Below are 21,589 nucleotides of genomic sequence, written 5' to 3' on the forward strand. Positions count from 1 at the left end.
AAGCTGCCACAGGGCTGTGGCACAGAGGACTCCCTCCAGCTCTCTTTACCTACTGCAACCCAAGCACCTGTGTGGCCCTTGAGGGGCTACTGCATGGCTGCACAGTTTAGAGGGAATTTCAGTACAATCTGCAGCATATACTAAAACAATATTTCTAACCAATCTTATAGAAGCAGGAGACAAGTCCTGACTTTTCAGAGGTATGGTTCAGGCAACAAGAATATTAGGAAGCCCCTGTCACATTTATCTTCATCTACGTTTTATTGGACACTTCTCCCTACTACACTCATTGTAGTCAGTGAAGTCACTTCACTCCATTTTCATGCATGTTAAAAGTACTCATTGTGCAGGCCCAGGTAATCCCTTGCCTCAAGGCTCCATTTAACTTACTGCAATCAAAACCATGTAAACAAGTGGATGCTTGTAGCATAATATCATTGTTTTATGCTTTCGTATCTTTAAAAAAAACAAAACAAAACAAAAAAAACTGCATAAATCAATGAAACTATCAAGACTGGCTGTTTTACTATGACTGCCTTCGTTTATTTTCCTTATGTTAAAATTGCAGAAAAAAATTGAAAAGCACACTTAAAACTGAACAAAACCTCATCCACTGCCTCCTGTGCTCTCATTTACACAAACAATACTAACTTTATGCTCCTAAACACTCCACCATCAAAGCCCCAACCTTCAGTCCCAGTGCCAGCCATTGCAGTGGAGCTCAGCTGAGGAGCAGACAACTCCAGGCAGATCCCCACATCTCCCAACCCCCCTGCCCTGAGTGCCCTCATCTTCATACCTCCTCCCCTGAACCCCACACACAACCCCCCACCCTGAGTCCTATAATCCCCACTCCCTCATGCCATAAGCCCTTCCTCACTCCTCAACCCCGACTACTGCATCATCCCCACACACCCTCAGGCACGCAAGGATGCAAGTAATGCCATGTAAATTTTCTCGTTATATATTTATAACGGATTACACACACACACACACACACACACACACACACACACACACACACACAAAAAATCTATCTTGGCTGCGAGATCTTTTTAAAATATATGTAAGCCTTAGTTTAGAGTTTAGCTACCTCTGACTAACACATTGCTATTTGAATGCATCTATTTAAAAAAAAAAAACGCATTGATTTTCACCCCTTTCCTCTCCTGAAACGATCAGAAGAAAAGTGAATAGAACCAAAGAAGTTCTCCAGAACTTAATGACTGAAAATCAACAACAAGTAACAGAAAAATCATAAAAGACTTCCATTCTGAATAGGTAGCAACAAAATGTTACCTATGAGTTCTTTTTTTATCTCCACTAGCTGGTGTACATTTTTAGCTAACTTTCTTCTAAACACCAGTTAACACACCGCAACCTTTCTGTATTCCCTTACCTGGCATACATTTCAGGAGCTTTGCATTGCACATATGTACTTTCCATATGTCCGTGAGAATATACTCCATCCGCTTTGCTCGCCATAGGAAGTTAAACACCCTTAGGTAATGGCTCATGCATTCTCGTGTAAATACCTGCAATAATATCAATATGCCAGGTTAAAATAAAATGACTAGATTTGTATCTGTTCATTTGGTTTCTTTAAATATTTCTGTGATAGCCCAAACAATGTATGCAGGTTTTATCAGCAGATTACAATAGGAAATAAACCTGAAGATCTTGGGATCTTACTCCCACCTGCTCATAGGAATAAGGGGGCTTCGAAGTAGCCGGGGTCCTTTCGAAAAGGAGCCCTGTCTGGACGAGCCGCATCAATTTCGAAGTGCTGCAGCCGCCCGCATGCTAATGAGGCGCTGAATATGTATTTCAGCGCTTCATTAGTAAACTTCGAAATGGCCATGCAAATGGCCATTTCGAAGTTTTTGGGTAGTGCAGACACGGCCTATAATATCATCTGAAATCAGGGGAAAAAAATAGAGTAAAAAGGTTCCACTACACTAAAATAAGGTTAAAATCTGGACTGACACAGGAGGACTTCATGAAACCAAGTGATCAAGCAAGTCTCCAGCAGCTCGCTGTGCCACAACAGTCGGAAGCTGCAGTAGCAGGTGAATAGAGTAAACACATTTAATACAGTATGTAAAAACTGCCTCACGGCAGCTCAACAACTGCACTGTCAAGTCAGAAGGACATATCTAAGACCACCAAGGTGGGTTCTAGAGTTCAATAACTGAAACTTCCCTTTTCAGTCTCAGACAGCACCAACCATTATTGAACAGGCCTTAAATTATTCAGAGCGTCACACTGGCTGTGTAACCTTCCCTAAGATTGTCAACACAACGAAGACATTGATTCCTTTTAGCCTGCTAGACTTTCTTAGGAACTCTGAAGAGAAAGCAAGAGATGACCTGAAAATGATAACCTCCAGACATCATTTTACACTTACAAAGAGCTCTCTTCAGTGTATGGATTTATTTTTCCTTTATTTCATTGGGGTGGATAGGAGAGAGAGAAAAACTAGCTGAGGCAAACTGGGGCAGACAGGAGATGGAGAAAAAGTGGCTGAGTCAAGTGGGCAAGGGAAGTCACCTTGAGAGGGGGAACAAGAAAAAGCAGTGATTAACTCTGACCCAATGAAAATCCTGGAATATATCCCTGATTTAAGAGCGTAAGTTTCCCATATACTCCATCAAGCAGATGGATGACAGAAAAAAAGGTTGAAGATAAGCTGCTCTCAGAGGATCCTACAGGTAGTTGGCCCCATAAAGGGAGACGCGCCTAAGCCCACCTATGACCACTTAAATTCACTTTCCAAGGGAGAAGAATGAAGATTGGTCACCTGATCCACTTGTCACACAATCAAGCCTATAATTAAAGAATGTGAGACAGAGAGAAACTCAAGTGGGAACTTATAATAAATCTTCTAGGATAGAGGGGAAGGCCAGGCAGGACAGAAGCATGGGAACTTGGCTAGAGGAAACTGCTGCAGGTTCGTGCTCCAGGGAGAAAGAATGGCTCTTCCATGGATTAAGGGGGCCATTTGGATGGCAACTCAGTTCCAGGAGGAAGAGCTGGGTAAGAGAAAGACTGAACTGTGACCATTCGCCACGAAGGTACACTGAGGTCTCTTGGTTCCCAAGCACTGGTCTTCATTATTAAGCACCTACTCTTTCTAACATTCACCACAAAAAACCATCCAGCAAGTGAGTGTGTGTTGTTTGTTATCCTGATTCTGGTACGTACATTCTAGGTCACCAAAGAACATCACATAGGACCTTAAATGAAACCCAGGATCACACTGTTTTTTAATATCATTGTGAAATACATGTACAGATGCTATGTCAGAGGCTATGTATGTATACTGAAAATATGTATTAAGGCAGAGTTGACAAATGGATTATCTCACAGACAAAAGTCACCATCTCTGTTGGTATATAAATTAAGCTTTGTAAGCTAACACGATGGAGAGTCATTTACCTATGAAATTTATGGAGAGATGTGAAATCAAGAGGGAGGTAGCACACCAGAGAATAAGTCACAAATGGTTATCTTGACTGCGTATAAACAATGAACTTTGAAGGCTATAAGAAGACAAGAAACACACCTCTTTATTCTACACCTTAAAAAAGTAACTGGGCAGTGCAACTGCATTCATGAAAAAGGGATCACAACCAGCCTTGGTTCAAGCACTGGAAAGGACACTTGGGGAGAGATAACAGGGTAACCTAAGGAAAGTTAAGTTTCATCTCCAGAAAGTTTGTTCTGATTTTGTTTTCACTAATCTTATTCACTCTCCCTTGCATCTTTGATAGCAAAGATATTTATAGTGAAAACAACACTAACCTACAGCTTAGTGTTGTGGTATTATTCTAGAAGCTAATTGTGGCCTTTGGGGGCAACAGGCTTGGTATTTCTGGAGAAGAATCCGAACAATACAGGGGAATGCTTTAAAGGAACTCAGAGAATGAGGTACACTATCTACCTTACAATCAAAAGAAAGGCTTACACCAGAGGGGAGAGCTTGGATGGCTAAAAGGCTGGTTGTGCCAGTAAAGCACAAACAGGTTTTCTTCACTCTGGAGCTCAAAAGGGTAACAAAGTGACACAAAGTCCTGGGTACCTTGTAAACAGTCACATGAGGAATCACCAGAAGACATTTTAAAAAAAAAAAAAAAAAAAAAAAAGCTAACAATCAAGATCTGATTTCAGAAATGCACATGCTTATATTTTGTATGTCTCTTTACCACAACTCAATGTGTGATCCTGGTAATTGTGCATATGCCATTTGGAAAATCAGGGCCCAAATGCCCAAGACCAGCTCTCTTGCTTGGTACTGTCCACTTAGTGAAGACAGGAAAACAATTAAGCAGGATTGGACAGATCTCTTTATAGGGAGAGATGTGGCCACCCCATTTTCATCTACTAGTATTACAATCTGTATCAACTGTTTGTGTTTTTCAATGGACACTTGAGTGCTAAGACTGAGTGATTGGGCAGCAAAATGGCAAATGAAATTTAATGTGGGTAAGTGTAAGGTAATGCATGCTGGAAAAAATAACCCAAATTACACGTACTACATGATGGGGTCAAATTTAGCTATGACAGATCAGGAAAGGGATCTTGGAGTTATAGTGGATAGTTCTCTGAAGACATCCACACAGTGTGCAGCGGCAGTTAGTAAGGCAAATAGGATGTTAGGAATTATTAAAAAAGGGATCGATAATAAGACAAAAGATATCATACTTCCCCTATATAAAACTATGGTACGCCCACATCTTGAGTACTGCGTGCAGATGTGGTCTCCTCACCTCAAAAAAGATATATTGGCATTAGAAAAGGTTCAGAAAAGGGCGACTAAGATGATTAGGGGCTTGGAACGGGTCCCATATGGGGAGAGGCTAGAGAGACTGGGACTTTTCAGTTTGGAAAAGAGGCGATTGAGGGGCGATATGATAGAGGTATATAAAATCATGAATGGTGTGGAGAAAGTGAATATAGAAAAATTATTTACCTTTTCCCATAATACAAGAACTAGGGGACACCAAATGAAATTGATGGGTAGTAGGTTCAAAACTAATAAAAGGAAATTTTTCTTCACACAGCGCACAGTCAACCTGTGGAACTCCTTGCCCGAGGAGGCTGTGAAGGCCAGGACTCTCTTAGGGTTTAAAAAAGAGCTTGATAAATTTTTGCAGGTTAGGTCCATAAATGGCTATTAGCCAGGGATAAAGTATGGTGCCCCTAGCCTTCAGAACAAGGGCAAGAGATGGATGGCAGGAGATAAATCACTTGAACATTGTCTTCTGTTCTCCTTCTCTGGGGCACCTGGCATTGGCCACCGTCGGCAGATGGGATGCTGGGCTGGACGGACCTTTGGTCTGACCCAGTATGGCCATTCTTATGTTCCTATGTTTTGTTTAATCTCAACAGCTTTATCTGCAAATACTGGAGGAGAATCTCTCTCACAAATGCTACAAGTTAAAATATATCTGAAGTGTAGTCCATTAAGAATAAAAGTTTTCTGTACTCAGAAATCTGAAGAACTGGCAGAGATATTTTCTAATGAATTCCCAAGCAACGCACAGTGCTTCTCTAAAGCATTTCGATCTTGTTAACTGAAACAGCAATGGCAGGCTTCCAAGTACTAACACAACACTTTGGACTGCAGAAATGCAGCATCTGCACTACACCTACAATGGAAATATGTACACATAGGTATTTTAATATTTACATTTGCGACACTCTTTAAGACATACATAAATAAAGATCAATATTACCATACAGTAAACCCTCGATTTAATGAGCTAATGGGTGGAGGGGGTGTTCATTAATGCTAGAAGTCTGTTAAATCAGAGGATTTACTGTAAATAAGAAACATCAAACACCCACCCACCCCCACAAGGCTCCCATAGCCCTAGTCTTTTCCCCACACCCCCCAAAAAGCCAGTGACTCACCAGAGCCACAACCACTGTAGCTGGAGTCACCACCAAAGGATCAGAAGCTGGAGACTCCGCTGCTGCTGCAGCTTGGAGCCTTGCCACAGCTGGAGACTCTGCCGCCACCATGGCCGCGGGAGCTCCAGCATGGCATGAGACTCCGCCCCGCCGCAGCTGCCTGAAGCCCCTCTGTGGTAGCCGGAGCCCTGCCATCACCACTGCTGGAGACAACAACAATGCGGCAGCAGCAGCTGCCATGGCTTGAAGCCCCACTGTCACCACAGCCTGGAGGAGCCGCCACCACCACTGGAGCTGCCATATGCTCCTCCCACCAGGGATGGGGTGTGTATGCAATTGCCATCTGCCCATGTGCACACCCCACCCTGGCGGAAAGAACGTGTGGCAGTTGCGGCGGCTGTCCAGGCCTTAGTGGAGGGTCCAGCTGTGTCAGCTCCTCCAGCACAGCTGGAAAGCAGCCCTTCCAGCCACAGCAGTGGCAGTTCCAGCTGCTCTGGTAACTTGCCTTAGAACACTTTTTTTTTTTTTTGTGGCGGGGGTGGGGGAGGAGGGCTGGTGTGTTTAGGATTTTAAGGACCCCAGGAGACTTCAGAAACAACCAGAGGGAGTGGGGGGAACTGTCATTTGTGGTTCCCGAAGTCTGCTAAACCAGGGTCCGTTAAAATCGAGGGTTTACTACATTATACTCTTGATTTGATTAGGAATACGCAACAAACGAATAAAAATGTTATATGCATTTCTATACACGAGATGTACAAATTACTGTAGGATAAAAAGTTACATTGCTTGAACTTCCAGTACTTCTGTGAAAGCTCTTGCCATTTTCAGTTAATAGCAGGATCATTTTAGTCATGGTTTTGTCACTATTCCCATTATAAACACTTGAGAGCTGCCAACCAGAAAGCACTTCTTCTCTTAACAGATTTGAACTCCTTTCAATTTCCAATGAGGTAACTGGGAGTAGAGGATGCCCAGCGTTCTCCTAGAAATGCTCAAGATTTCTGGAGTAAGACATTTAAATATTCTTCTTCAAATGTGACCTCTAAGACCTCCCAAATAAAGGCTTGTTGGCTTCCCAGCAATTTAAAAATCAAGTAGCATTTCATTTTCTTCTAATTGTTCAGTTAAAAAAAAAAAAAACACAAGCAAAGGCTCCACTGAGCATTTAATCCTTCATAAAAATATTTTTTCTACACTGGTTCCTACAAATATCACTTAGTATGACAAAGTAAACAGTCGTATAGCTCCACTGGCAATTGATGGATTTAAAAATATTTTATCCCATTATTCCTAAGTAGCAGCATTTACATTTACAATGTACAGAATATTCTTTTTATGTCCTGTTTAAATCAATTATCTATAGGATGTTAGGTATACTGTATGTGCTTAATTAATTGCTGAGCTGTCTACCTTGATTTAACTACTGGATTGAAAGGTAAAAAGTAACAAAAAATTTGCCCGGAACTGTAAAAGTTAAACTGATTATAAATCACAATTGTACTAATTAAATTAGAACTGATACAAGAAAAGTGTCTGTATTATTTATATCAAAGAGGTAGCCATGTTAGTCTGTAGCTTTGAGAACAACAAGAAGTCTTGTGGCACCTTCATCAGATGAAGCGGGTCTTTGCCCACGAAAGCTTATGCTCCAAAATATCTGTTAGTCTATAAGGTGCCACAAGACTTCTTGTTGTATTATTATAGAATGTCATTTCACCACAATTGAGGATTTTGTCACGTTTCCTCAAAATGATAGTGTCAAATGGTCAAAATTAGGTGACTGGAACTGGTTTGACATATACAGAAACAAAGTTTATATGGATGAGTCATTACCAAAAAGACTATGCCAAAAAGGATAGGGAATGTGAGAACAGATAAACAAATCAGAGGCCCAGACAAGTATTTTCCTCCTTTCTGTAACTATACATTTAGGTAAAAATACCTTGTGTTGGTAAAACTCTGAGACTGTATGAAAAAAAGCATGGTAAAAGCATCTTGAACAACAGTGCAACTTGTAACATTTAGCTCATCAGTCTGAATGAATGCTACATATCAAATTCAACTGGTACAAATAAAAATTCTCCTAAATATATTTTAATTACTTGTGATTATCCCAAATTAGTTGCTACAGTCCAGATACAATGGCAGAAAATGAACAATTTGTTTATTAAGCACTTGCTAAAATTTTGCTGGAACAAATGATTTATTTATTTTAAGTAATGAATTTTTTAAGTGTAGCATCTTAGCACTCAATTATTTAGAGAAATTGAGATTTTGGGTGAACTGTTAATAAAATAGTTCGTCTGACATGCCAAATAATCTTCTTAATTATCCATTTCTAGAGTAAAAAGGCTATTTTAATATAATAAAGTATTTAGCAATCTAAGTGGTTGTCTGAGAAACCTACACAAACAGCAAGATAAAACCTTACCGTTGCAATTGGTCCATCCACGTGGTAGTCTAGACTGAAGACATCCCATCCAGTGTCACCAGGAGATACCTATATTGAAAAAAAGACTACATTTATTCACAAAGTCTGCACTTGCTGAAATCTTGTTTACTGTTCCCCCAAGAACTATGAAGAATCAGTTACATTTTCCAAAATTGGCTTCCATTGACAGTTTTCACAAAGAAATCCTGTAAGAACTTTGTTCCACTGGTTTAAAAGCCATGTAAATTGGATATCTTTTGAGGCTAAGCACAAGATTCCCCTCACTGGATTCCCATAACTTACAGAAAGCAAGGCGGACACAGAAAACATTCACTGCTCATTTTCTTATGATTCTGTACCAGCAACGTGAAAAGACTCTAGCCCAAACTCTCAGAATGAGTAGGAAGCAGCTAATTTCAGCTCCCTGATTCTGGACCTCTGGCCCCTGTATAAATTGCAGCAGGACCTTACAAAAGGAGATGACTGAATTTAGTAAAGCTAGTCTTATATTGGGGGGTGAAGTGAAGAGGGAAGAGGATGCAATAGTTAGTTGTAGCACGAGGTTATGTTTGTCAGCCACCAGCTTACACCAAAAAACTGTCCCTAATGGTGAGTGTGAAGAGCAAATTCTCTCCTGGGAATATCCAGACAATTAAGGCCAATTTGTGCTGTATGAGCAATACAAAGTGACCTCTGAGGACCGAAGAATGTGTTTCAGCATGAACTGAGACTGAATGTTCACCTGACACTGATCCAAAAGTTAATATTATTTATACCCAGAAAATGATTTTCATGTCTGAAGCCGAAGCAACCAAGAGTACCTCAAGAAGTCTAACATCCAATCGTTTCAGGATCTCAGGATTATCAAACTGTGCATTAGTTGCTCTGACAGCTGTTTCAAGGATTCCCGTCAGATTATGCTGATACAAAGTGGTAGCTGGTCGGGCAAGCTCTGGCCTAGTGATTATAAAACGAAATCATTAAAATACTGAACAGTAGCTACTTTGTAGTATGCAAGTAATTGCACTGAGTTTCCACAACATTTAAAATGTTTCTCTCCAAAATCATGAACAACTGCCTACGTTCACTACCTGAATGACTGAAATGAAGTATTAAACAACACAGAGATTATAAGTAATTTGTATCTAACACAAGCATCAGTACTTAGCATGAGATTCATTGCCATATGGAGGCAAGTAATTATTTGAAAGATCATTTTATTAGTATCTAACACAAAACTATTCTACAATTTACTCTTCACATTTACAACCACAATGAACTATTATTTATTTGTACTGCACTGATATGGGAGCTACAAACAGCCAGTCACTAATTTTAGTTTGTCGTTATGAAAGACTTGTACATGCTAATCTGAAGTAGACGGTCTGAAGAAACTTTCTAGCTAGGGGAAAAACAACCTCTTGACATAGAAATTAAAAATTTCTAAATAATCTTCAATGTACTGGGAACTTTTTAAAGTTCTACAGCAAGAGAGCCAGGACAATTCCCTTGCCCCCACTATGAATGCCCATGCCGTTCAAAGCTTGGTCTCCTCAGCCACATGCGAATCCACAACCGACGAGTCTGTGCAAGCTCAAGACGTCATCATCAGACATGATGAATTACCTGCTACTAATAGGAATTTTTTAAAGTTCAACATCAAGAGATTGTTTTTTCCCCCCAATAAAAAGTTCACCACTATTTATGTGTCAAACACAGCATTGATTATATATACCATCTCTAGGGAGGTTTTTCTGTTGCACATTATTTGCTTCCTGAAAAAGCGCAGACACATTACATCAATACTAATGTTGGCCAAGGTTGTTTTTGATGTTTATCAAGCTAATGGAATCTCCGCAAAACACAAACTGTTTTGTGGAAAAGGAAGAGCTGCTTAATGGATTTTTCTCTCTCTTACATATGAAACTTCAGCAACTTGACCACTAACTAAAGTAAGACTATGCAAGTATGCTTCTTACAAACTCAGCTGGGCACTTATGGCTGCAGCTGAGGATGCCAAAAGTTAACGTTGTGACCTATCAATGAAGCTGTAATCATAAATCTTAACTACATATTCTAAACATTTTGGAAAAAAAACAAAGATGTAGAAAAAGATGTAGGTCTGAAGAAGTGGGTCTATCCCACGAAAGCTCACCTAATAAACTATTTTGCTAGTCTTTAAAGTGCTACTTGACTGCCTTTTTTTTTTTTTAAAGATGTAGAAAATGTGTGTTTTTAGCAATGCTCACAAGTCATGTTTTAAGAGTACTAACTAGGATTTAGAAATCATAGGCACTGGAAATGCAGTCAGCCAAGGAAAGTGACACCAGAAGAGAGAAGGTAACAGCAGTTTACCTTTCAAAGATCTGGAAATTATTTTGTACTTACTACTTACAGAAGAAAACAAGTTTCAACTAATATAAAAAGGTAAAAAAAATCCAGTCTAATGTTTGGTTGAATTTAAGGATGCTAAGTTAACCCTCAACAATAAAAAGTATTACTTGCATTTAAACATTTTCTTTTGGAAAATGATCTGTTGCACATTTACAAATATTAGAAATGCATTTTAAATTATACTGTGTGTCATCTTACTTTAGCAAGTCCATTAAGTGTCTTATAAAATCTCCCTGACCAAGAAGTAAGTAGCGCCTCATAGCCTGCATGTGCTCCAATAAATTGTATTTCTTATTGAGAACATCCAGCAGGTATTTGCTGGTCTCAAAGTAAGCTGCATCGATTTTACCCTGAAATGCATTTTCCAAGTCTGTGAACAAGTCGGCAGCTGCAAAAACAAAAACAGAAAATAAGTATTAATAAATACCTCTATATTTGTATTACCACTTCCACAGATTCTCATTCTCTATTACTGAACTGACCTATTCATGAAAGCTAGAAGCAGGTGTGGAATACCCTGCACATGGGTTTCAGTTATGTGACCAAAAATAAAAAAAAATAGCAATGTTCACATGTTTGGTCCCATGCTTTACTTGGTGGAGGACTCTGACATGATCCATTGTCCCTGTTCCTGGGGCAGTGAGGGACCTCTAGAAGCCCAAGAAGGTGGTGGAGAAGGGAAGCAGGGAAGGGATTTGTTTCTGAGCCCCAGACCCTTTTAACCCCTGCAAGTTTCTTACTCCTTTCCTTAGAATCATAGAAGAGTAGGACTGGAAGGGACCTTGAGAGGCCATCGAGTCCAGCCCCCTGCCCTCATGGCAGGACCAAGTATTGTCTAGACCATCCCTGAAAGCCATCTATCTAACCTCTTCTTAAATATCTCCAGTAATGGAGATTCTACCACCTCCCTTGGCAATTCGTTCCAGTGTTTGATCACCCTGACAGTTAGGAACTTTTTCCTAATGTCCAACCTGAACCTCCCCTGCTGCAATTTCAGTCCATTGCCTCTTGTTCTATCCTCAGAGGCAAGGAAGAACAAGTTCCCTCCCTCTGCCTTATGACACCCTTTTAGATACCTGAAAACTGCTATCATGTCCCCCCTCAATCTTCTCTTTTCCAAACTAAACAAGCCCAATTCTTTCAGCCTGTCTTCATAGGTCATGTTCTCTAGACCTTTGATCATTCTCGTTGCTCTCCTCTGGACCCTCTCCAATTTCTCCACATCCTTCCTGAACTGCGGTACCCAGAACTGGACACAATACTCCAGCTGAGGCCTAACCAGCGCAGAGTAGAGCGGGAGAATGACTTCTCATGTCTTGTTCACAACACACCTGTTAATGCATCCTAGAATCATGTTTGCCTTTTTCGCAACAGCATCACACTGTTGACTCATATTTAGCTTGGGGTCCACTATAACCCCTAGATCCCTTTCTGCTGTACTCATTCCTAGGCACTCCTGTCCCATTCTGTATGTGTGACACTGATTGTTCCTTCCTAAGTGGAGCACTTTGCATTTGACCTTATTAAACTTCATCCTGTTTACCTCAGCCCATTTCTCCAGTTTATCCAGATCCTTTTGAATTATGACCCTATCCTCCAAAGAAGTTGCAACCCCTCCCAGCTTGGTATCATCTGCAAACTTAATAAGTGTACTTTCTATGTCAATATCTAAATCGTTAATGAAGATATTGAACAGAACCGGTCCTAAAACAGACCCCTGCGGAACCCCACTAGTTATACTTTTCCAGCAGGATTGAAAACAATTAATAACTACTCTCTGAGTACAGTTATCCAGCCAGTTGTTCACCCACCTTATAGCAGCCCCATCTAAGTTGTATTTGCGTAGTTTATTGATAAGTATATTATGGGAGACTGTGTCAAATGCTTTACTGAAGTCTAGGTATACCACATCCACCGCTTCTCCCTTATCCACAAGACTCGTTATTCTATCAAAGAAAGCTATTAGATTGGTTTGACATGATCTGTTTTTAACAAAACCATGCTGGCTGTTCCCTATCGCCTTACCACCTTCCAATTGCTTGCAGATGATTTCTTTAATTACCTGCTCCATTATCTTTCCTGGCACAGAAGTTAAGCTGACTGGCCTGTAGTTTCCCAGGTTATTCCTGTTCCCCTTTTTATAAATGGGTACTATATTTGCCCCTTTCCAGTCTTCTGGAATCTCTCCCGTCTCCCACGATTTACCAAAAATGATTGGTAAAGGCTCAGATACCTCTACTATCAGCTCCTTGAGGATTCTAGGATGCATTTCATCAGGCCCTGGTGATTTGCAGACATCTAATTTCTCTAAGTAGATTTTAATTTGTTCTTTTCCTATTTCAACTTCTAAACCTACCCCTTTTTCACTAGCATTCTCTATGTCAGGCATTCCTTCAGATTTCTCAGTGAAGACCGAAACAAAGAAATCATTTAACATCTCTGCCATTTCCAAATTCCCTGTTACTGTTCCTCCCTCCTCACTGACTAATGGCCCTACCCTCTCCTTAGTCTTCCTCTTGTTACCAATGTATTTGTAAAAAGCCTTCTTGTTTCCCTTTATGCTTGTAGCTAGCTTGAGCTCATTTTGTGCCTTAGCCTTTCTAATCTTGCTCCTGCATGCTCGTGTTGTTTGCCTATATTCATCCTTTGTAATTTGTCCTAGTTTCCATTTCTTATACGATTCCTTTTTTATTTTGAGATCATGCAAGATCTCCTGGTTAAGCCAGGGCAGTCTTTTGCCATGTTTTCTATCTTTCCTACACAGTGGGATAGCTTGCTTTTGGGCCCTTAATAAAGTCCCTTTGAAAAACTGCCAACTCTCCTCAGCCGTTTTTCCCCTCAGTTTAGCTTCCCATGGGACCTTACCTACCAGCTCTCTGAGTTTACCAAAATCTGCCTTCCTGAAATCCATTATCTCTATTGCACTGTTTTCCCTTCTACCCTTCCTTAGAATTGTGAACTCTATGATTTCATGATCACTTTCACCCAAGCATCCTTCCACTTTCAAATTCTCAATAATTTCCTCCCTATTTGTTAAAATTAAATCTAGAACAGCTTCCCCTCTGGTAGCTTTTTCAACCTTTTGGAATAAAAAGTTGTCTGCAATGCAATCCAAGAATTTATTGGACAGTGTCCCCTGCTGTATTAGTTTCCCAACATATACCTGGATAGTTGAAGTCCCCCATCACCACCAAATTCTGGGTCCTCGATGATTTTGTTAGCTGTTTAAAGAAAGCCTCATCCACCTCTTCCACCTGGCTAGGGGGCCTGTAGTAGACGCCTAGTAGGACCTCATCCTTGTTTTTTACTCCTCTGAGTCTAACCCAGAGACTTTCAACCCCTCCATCTCCTATGTCCATCTCCACCTCTGTCCAAGCGTGTACATTTTTAATATTCAAGGCAACACCTCCTCCCTTCTTTCCCTGTCTGTCCTTCCTAAGCAGGCTGTACCCTTCAATACTAACATTCCAACCATAAGTATTATCCCACCAAGTTTCTGTGATGCCAACGATATCATAGTTGTATTCGTTTATTCGTACTTCCAATTCTTTTTGTTTATTTCCCATACTTCTTGCATTTGTATATAGGCATCTCAGACATTGATTTGGTCTTGCCTCCCAGTTTTGCCCTGGCCCTCTTTTCACTCTCCCAGTGTAGCCCATACTCCCTCCCATTTCAAATTCATCTCCAATGTATTCATGCTGTCCACTTACCTGCGGGCTTTGCTCCCCTGCCCCTGTCGAACCTAGGTTAAAGCCCTCCTCACTAGGTTAGCCAGCCTGTGTCCGAATATGGTCTTCCCCCTCCTCGAAAGGTGAATGCCATCTCTGCCTAGCAGTCCTTCCCAGAAAAGGATCCCATGGTCAAGGAAACCAAAGCCTTCCTGGCGACACCATCTACGCAACCAAGCATTCACCTCTAGGATACACCTGTCTCTGCCTGGGCCCCTACCTCTTACAGGCAGGATTGAAGAGAATACCACCTGCGCCCCAAATCCCCTGACCCTTGCCCCCAGAGCCCTGAAGTCACTCTCGACCTGCTCAGCGTCACACCTTGCAGTATCATTAGTGCCCACATGGATGAGAAGCATGGGATAGTAGTCAGAGGGCTGGATAATCCTCAACAATGCCTGCATAACATCTTGGATACGGCTCCCGGCAGGCAGCAGACCTCTCTTGAGAAGGTTACTCTTGGTCCTTGATGCCGGGAAAAGGAATCTCCATGATCTGCTGAGACAGGGTCTCCTTTCCTCCAAGTGCCTGGACTTCTACATTTCAGTAACACTTCTCAAACTTTATCTTCTTTCCTTCCTTGCTCCATACCATCAGCCTGAATCAGGGTGTGTGGTGGGGAGGGTTGGTTAACTAGGTTCCTGATAGAGCCCTAACTGGCTACAGGTGTTTCTAACAGCCTACAGGGAACCATGCCTTAAATAGTCAGCTGTATCACTTAGATTGCTGACAGGGCCTTAATTGGCCACAGGTGCCTCAACTAGACCACAGTAATCCCCTTTTCTACAGGGAACCACACCCTAATTAGCCTAGGTCTCATGTCTCCCCTCTAGCACTTTCCTACTGTTCCCTGGTGCTGCTGTATCACATATCTGTCCTCCACCACTGGGCTGGGATACTTGGGACAAGAGACAGTCATGTCATGATAGCCCATCCACGTTGCCATGCTGGCTTCTTGCCTGATGCTGTATCTGGACATTGAAGTTGTAGATAGGAACCATATAGTCACTTGTGCATTCCTCTCCTTGTTTGCATGCATCCATGGGAATGGAATGTGATCTGTCAAAAAGGTGAACCACTGCCGCAGTAGGTAAGTGTATCTATGGCCCATTTAACCAGTAGGCATTCCTCTTCTATTATTGCATACCACTGCTCCCTGGCAAAGAGCTTCTGGCTGAGGTACAGGATCAGGTGCTCCTTATTTGTAAAAATCACAGAATCACAAGGCTGGAAGGGACCTCAGGAGGTCATCTAGTCCAGCCCCCTGCTTCAAGCAGGATCAACCCCCACTAAGTCATCAGACAGGACCTTGTCCTGGTGGGACTTAAAAACCTCAAAGGATGGAGAATCCGCCACCTCTCTAGGCAAATGCTTCACCACCCTCCTGGTGAAGTAGTTTTTCCTAATCTTTAACCTACACCTCTCCCTCTTTAACTTCAGACCATTACTCCTTGTTCTGCCATCTGACACCACTGAAAACAGTTTCTCACCCTCCTCTTTAGAGCTCCCCTTCAGGAAGTTGAAGGCTGCTATTAAATCACCCGAGTCTTCTCTTCTGTAAACTAAACAAGCCCAAATCCCTCAGACTATCCTCATAGGTCTTGTGCTCCAGACGCTTAATCATTTTTGTTGCCCTCTGTTGAACCTGCTCCAGCAAATCCACATCCTTTTTATACTGGGAGGCCCAAAACTGGACACAATATTCCAGATGTGGCCTCACCAGTGCCGAATAGAGGGGAATAACTACTTCTCTAGATCTACTCAAAATGCTCCTCCTAATACACCCTAGTATGCCGTTAGCTTTCTTGGCTACAAGGACACACTGTTTACTCATATCCAGCCTTTCATCCACCATAACCACTAGGTCCCTTTCCATCGGACTGCTGCTGAGCCAGTCAGTCCCTACCCTGTAACAATGCTTAGGATTCTTCTGCCCCAGGTGCAGGACTCTACACTTCTCCTTGTTGAACCGCATCAGGTTTCTTTTGGCTCAGTCCTCCAATTTATCCAGGTCACTCTGGATTCTCTCTCTACCCTCCAACAAATTTACCTCTCCCCCTAGTTTTGTGTCATCCGCAAACTTGCTGAGGGTGCAATCCAGTCCCTCATCCAGGTCATTAAATAAAGATGTTGAACAACACCAGCCCCAGAAAGGAGCCCTGCGGCACTCTGCTTGAAACTGGTCGCCATCCAGATATTGAGCCACTGACCACTACCCGACCCTCAAGCCAGCTTTCTATCCATCTTTTTGTCCAAAGATCCAATCCATATTTCCTTAACTTATGGACAAGAATGTTGTGGGAGACCGTATCAAAAGCCTTGCTGAAGTCAAGGTATATCACATCCACTGACTTCCCCATGTTCACAGAGCTTGTTACCTCATCATAGAAGCTAATCAGATTGGTCAGGCAGGACTTGCCCCTGGCGAATCCATGTTGGCTAGTTTTGACCACTTTCCTCTCTTCCAAGTGCTCCAAAATGGATTCCTTGAGGATTCCCTCCATTATTTTCCCAGGGACTGAGGTAAGACTGACCGGTCTATAGTTCCCTGGATTGTCCTCCTTTCCTTTTTTAAAGATGGGCACTACATTTGTCTTTTTCCAGTCATCCGGGATGATCGCCAAGAGTCTTCAAGGATAACGGCCAAAGGTTCAGCAATGACCTCTGCCAATTCCCTTTGTACCCTCGTATGCATTAAATCCAGACCCATGGACTTGTGAACATCTAGTTTTTCTAGATGACTCAGAACTTGTTCCTTCCCTACAGATGACTTGTTACTCTTCACATCCCTTGCCAGCTGCAGTTCCAATTGTGCTTTTGCTTTCCTGATTACTGCCCGGCATTCTCCAGCCGTATGTTTATACGCCTCCTTAGTCAACTGTCCCCATTTCCATTTCTTGTATGCATCCTTTTTGAATTTAAGCTGACTAAGGATTTCCCCATTAAGCCAAGCTGGTTGCCTATCACGTTTGCATTTCTTACTATGCAGCAGGATGCTTTGTTCCTGTGCCTTCAGTAAGACTTCTTTAAAATACTGCCAGTTTTCTTCAACTCTTTTCCTCTTTATCTTTCTTTCCCAAGGGATCCTGCCCATCTGTTCTCTCAGGGAGTCGAAGTCTGCTCTTCTGAAATCAAGGGTCTGTATGTTACTGCTCACCTTTCCTCCTTTTGTCCGGATCCTGAAACCTACGATCTCATGGTGACTGCAGCCCAGGTTTCTTCCCACTTCTACTACTTCTACTAGTTCTTCCCTGTTTGTGAGCAGCAAGTCAAGTTGCGCATGGCCCCAGTCGGTTCCTTCAGCACTTGTACCAAGAAGTTATCCTCAACATTCTCTAAAAACTTCCTGGATTGTCTGTGCGCTGATATATTGGTCTCCCAACAAATGTCCGGATGATTAAAATCTCCCATAAGAACCAGAGCCTGTGATTTAGAAGCTTCATTTAGCTGCCTGAAGAAAACCTCATCTACCTCATCTCCCTGATCTGGTGGTCTATAGCAGACACCAACAACAACATCACCTCTGTTACTTCTGCCTCTAAGTTTAACCCAAAGACACTCAACTGGATTTTCTCCTTCCTCCTATTGGAGCTCTGAGCAATCATACTGCTCCCTCACACAGAGCGCAGCTCCTCCTCCTTTTCTCCCATCTGTCCTTCCTAAACAATTTATAACCTTCCATGACCCTGCTCCAGTTATGCGAATCGTCCCACCAAGTCTCCGTTATTCCAACCACCTCATACTTCTTGGACTGTGCCAGGGCCTCTAATTCTTCTTGTTTGTTCCCCAGGCTTCTGGCGTCAGTGTACAAGCATCTTAGAGAAGGGGCCGATTGGCCAACATTCTCCTCTTCACCTAGGAAACACACTCCATTGTTCCCTCCTCCTTCCCCACAGTCTCAGGTCCCACCTCCAAAGAGTCTATTTGTAGACTTAATTCTTTTTTGAAATTTGGAGCTCTGAATGATTGCAAAGGGCCATTCTCAGGTCTGTGAATGCCTCTTTTGAGATCTCAGAAGACTGGAGGCCTTAAGATGAATCTAGTGGACTATGCGAAATTCCCACAAACAAAGTTTGCACTACTAGCAAGTCAAGCCACCATTCAAGAGAATGAATCACCAGTGAAGAAATTGTACTGACTTAATCTAGATGATGTGGGCTTGGTGATTATATTAAAACAATCCATGCTTGCAGGGGTCTGAGTTGAAATCTTGCATGTTGAACCAAATAGCTCCAAGATGCCATGTGGCCCAGGGACTCTGAGCAATTTCTATCTACGGTTACAAAGTGAGCCCTGAGGCTTTTGGTAAGCCTTTATATTGCTTGGAATCATGCTTCTGGAAGAACAGCTCAGGCAAGTACTGAATCTAGAATTGCCTTCAATGAATTCTATTCTCTGGACCATGGATTGCTGTGCATTTATGAGGAGACCTAGGTGCTGGGAAGCCGGCTGCATTAGTCTCACATGTGATTCTACCAGAAGTCTGGACCAATCTTTGACCAGTCAGTCATTCATATACAGCTAAAACCTGGACCCCTTGTCTCCTCAGGAAAGCTGAAATGACAGACCTGTATTTTATGAATATAAGGGGCTTCTGAGACAGTGAATGGGAGCACTATAATTTGGAAGTGCAGATGGTTAATGACAAATGTGAGGTAACTTCTGTCTAAAAGATCACTAAGCAGAAATAACCATCTTTTAAGTTGAGAACAGCATACCATTCCTCTGTTCCAAAGAGACAGGATAGAGGCCAATGAGACTATGCAGAACTGCAGCTTCTTCATGGATTTGCTGAGGTTTTGCAGGTTGAGAATTGGTCTCAGATCACTACTGGCTTTTGGGATTAGGAAGTATCAAAAATAGAACCAGCCACCCTACATTGCAATGTTTTGCAAAAAGTTAACCCAGTACACTTGAATTTGGCAACCCTGGAAAATAAGCTATCCTGAATTATGGAACTTTTCAGACAATGGGTGCTTACCATAATGAAAGGTTAAAAAAAAAAAAAAAAAAAGTCTATTACTAAAGCTTTTGTATGTACAAACCATTACAGAACACAGTACATCACCTGTCATAAGCTCAATCCTTAATGCACTGCATTTAAAACTGTACTTTTGTGTTCATCTCATGTAGGTAATTAAACAGAAAACCACAAATTGTACCGTACAGTGCTCTGCCATATCTCATGTCTCCAAGTTAAATCTGTGCTAGACAGCACAATGTGTGTATACGCACACAGTTTTGTTGCACTGTATTTCCACTTTTTTTTTTATTATGATTATGGCGCTCCAAATCACAGGTGTTCCCAATCACAAATCACAGGGTACAAATCACAGGTGTTCCCAGATCAAAGAGATTCAAGTGTATTTCCAAAAGTACCATTTATGATTACCAGGAAAACACTCCACAAATTTATACCTTCTTAAATAAAGATTTCTAACCATACATATAACCGGAGGTATACATCAATCTTCAGACTCTTTATATAATATGGATTTCTGCAATTAAAAGATTAGCATTTTTTTCAATTTAATTCCTCTGTTCATTCAATTGCACTCTGTATAATCAGATAAATTAATTCCCCTCTCTAAAAGGGTAGTTTACCCATGGGCTGGAGAGCCTGGGGTTAAACTAGCTCAGATTACAAAATGAGTCACACCCAAGGGGAATCAGATAATTCAAATATAAAAAGAAGCAGGAAGCTGGGGGAAGTATGAAAAGATGGTTTACCTCCTACAGTGAAGAAACTGCAGAGTGAAACTGGAGGCAGGGTCTCCTGCAGTAGAATGGAAGTTGGAGGGTGGGGTGGGGAATGAGGTTGTTTTGGTTTTGGTTTTGCTTTTTAAATGCAGTTCAGAAGTAGCCAAGAGAAGAAAGGCAAATTGGATGAAATTTTAAAACAGGTACAGTAGAGAAGAGATTGTACCAGATGTCAGGAACTGTAGAGGAGAAAGCTTTCACACTCACAGAATACAGACTACATGAAAAATAAATTTGGGGTGGGGAGGTGAATAGGCTTCAGAGTCCTACAAAAATTCATATTAATAGGACATTCATAACGCACTTTGATCACGTATGTACAACATTGTATTTGAAGTCTAACAGCCACAGAAACACCTTGAATTTTCTGAAAGCAATATTTCTCAGTGTTGATAAATTCAAAGTAATGTACATAGGAAAAACACAATCCTAACCATGTGCACCAAATGATGACCTCTAAATTAACTGTTCTACTCAAGAAAGATCGTAAGTCATTATGGTTAGTTCTCTGAAGACTCTGATTTGACATGCAGCAGCATTCCAAAAAATGGAATATTAGGAACCATTGGGAAAGGCATAGAAAATAAGACAGAAGTATTATAATGTCGCTATATAAATCCATGGAATGCCCACATCATCTTAAACACTATGTGAAAATCTGGTTGTCTTATCTCAAAAAAGATATATTAAAACTGGAAAAGGTACAGAGAAGTGCAACAAAAATGACTATGGGTATGGAACAGTTTCCATATGAGATGAAATACAAAAGAACTGGGAATTTTCAACTTTGAAAAGAAATGATTAAGAGGGGATATGATAAAGGTCTATAAAATCTTGACTTGTGTGGAAAAAGTGAATAAGGAAATGTTATTTACTTTTGCCCATAAGAAAAAATAAAAACTAGGGGTCACCCAGTGAAATTAATAAGCAGTTTGTTTAAAAACAAAAGAAAGTACATCACGCAACAACTTGTTGTGAAGGCCAAAACTATAACAGTTCAAAAAAAAGATCCAGGTAAGTTTGGAGGGGAATATGTCCCTCAGTGACTGGAATGAAACACCATGATCCGTGTGTCCCTAGCCTCCATTTGCCAGAAGCGGTGAGTAAATAATGGGGGATGGATCATCACATGACTGCCCTGTTCTGTTCATTCCCTGGAAGGTACCTGATAGTGGCCACTGTTAGAAGACAGGATTCTGGGCTAGACAGATCATTGGTCTGACCTAGTATGTTGGTTCTTATATTCTTAACTAGCCTTACATTTTAATGCATTTCGCACATTAAAACATTATTGGGAATAGTGTTCTAGAAGCAAAGAACCCAGCTGTCATGTAAAAAGATACAAGCAGGCCCGAGG

General features: G+C 41.4%; 1 protein-coding gene across 1 annotated transcript in view; it reads right to left on the bottom strand.

Moving 5' to 3' along the window:
- TUBGCP3 (tubulin gamma complex component 3) overlaps window positions 1-21,589 on the bottom strand; it is a 117,745-nt gene that overhangs the window by 19,635 nt on the left and 76,521 nt on the right. Inside the window, exons 14-17 of the mRNA XM_074990464.1 lie at window positions 10,940-11,129; window positions 9,169-9,304; window positions 8,348-8,416; window positions 1,400-1,535 (exon numbers count right to left, since the gene is read on the bottom strand). Coding sequence (XP_074846565.1) covers window positions 1,400-1,535; window positions 8,348-8,416; window positions 9,169-9,304; window positions 10,940-11,129 — 531 coding nt within the window. The remainder of the gene's footprint in view (window positions 1-1,399; window positions 1,536-8,347; window positions 8,417-9,168; window positions 9,305-10,939; window positions 11,130-21,589) is intronic.

The sequence above is a fragment of the Carettochelys insculpta genome, chromosome 1 (assembly GCF_033958435.1).
Source record: "Carettochelys insculpta isolate YL-2023 chromosome 1, ASM3395843v1, whole genome shotgun sequence".
Taxonomy (NCBI): domain Eukaryota; kingdom Metazoa; phylum Chordata; order Testudines; family Carettochelyidae; genus Carettochelys; species Carettochelys insculpta.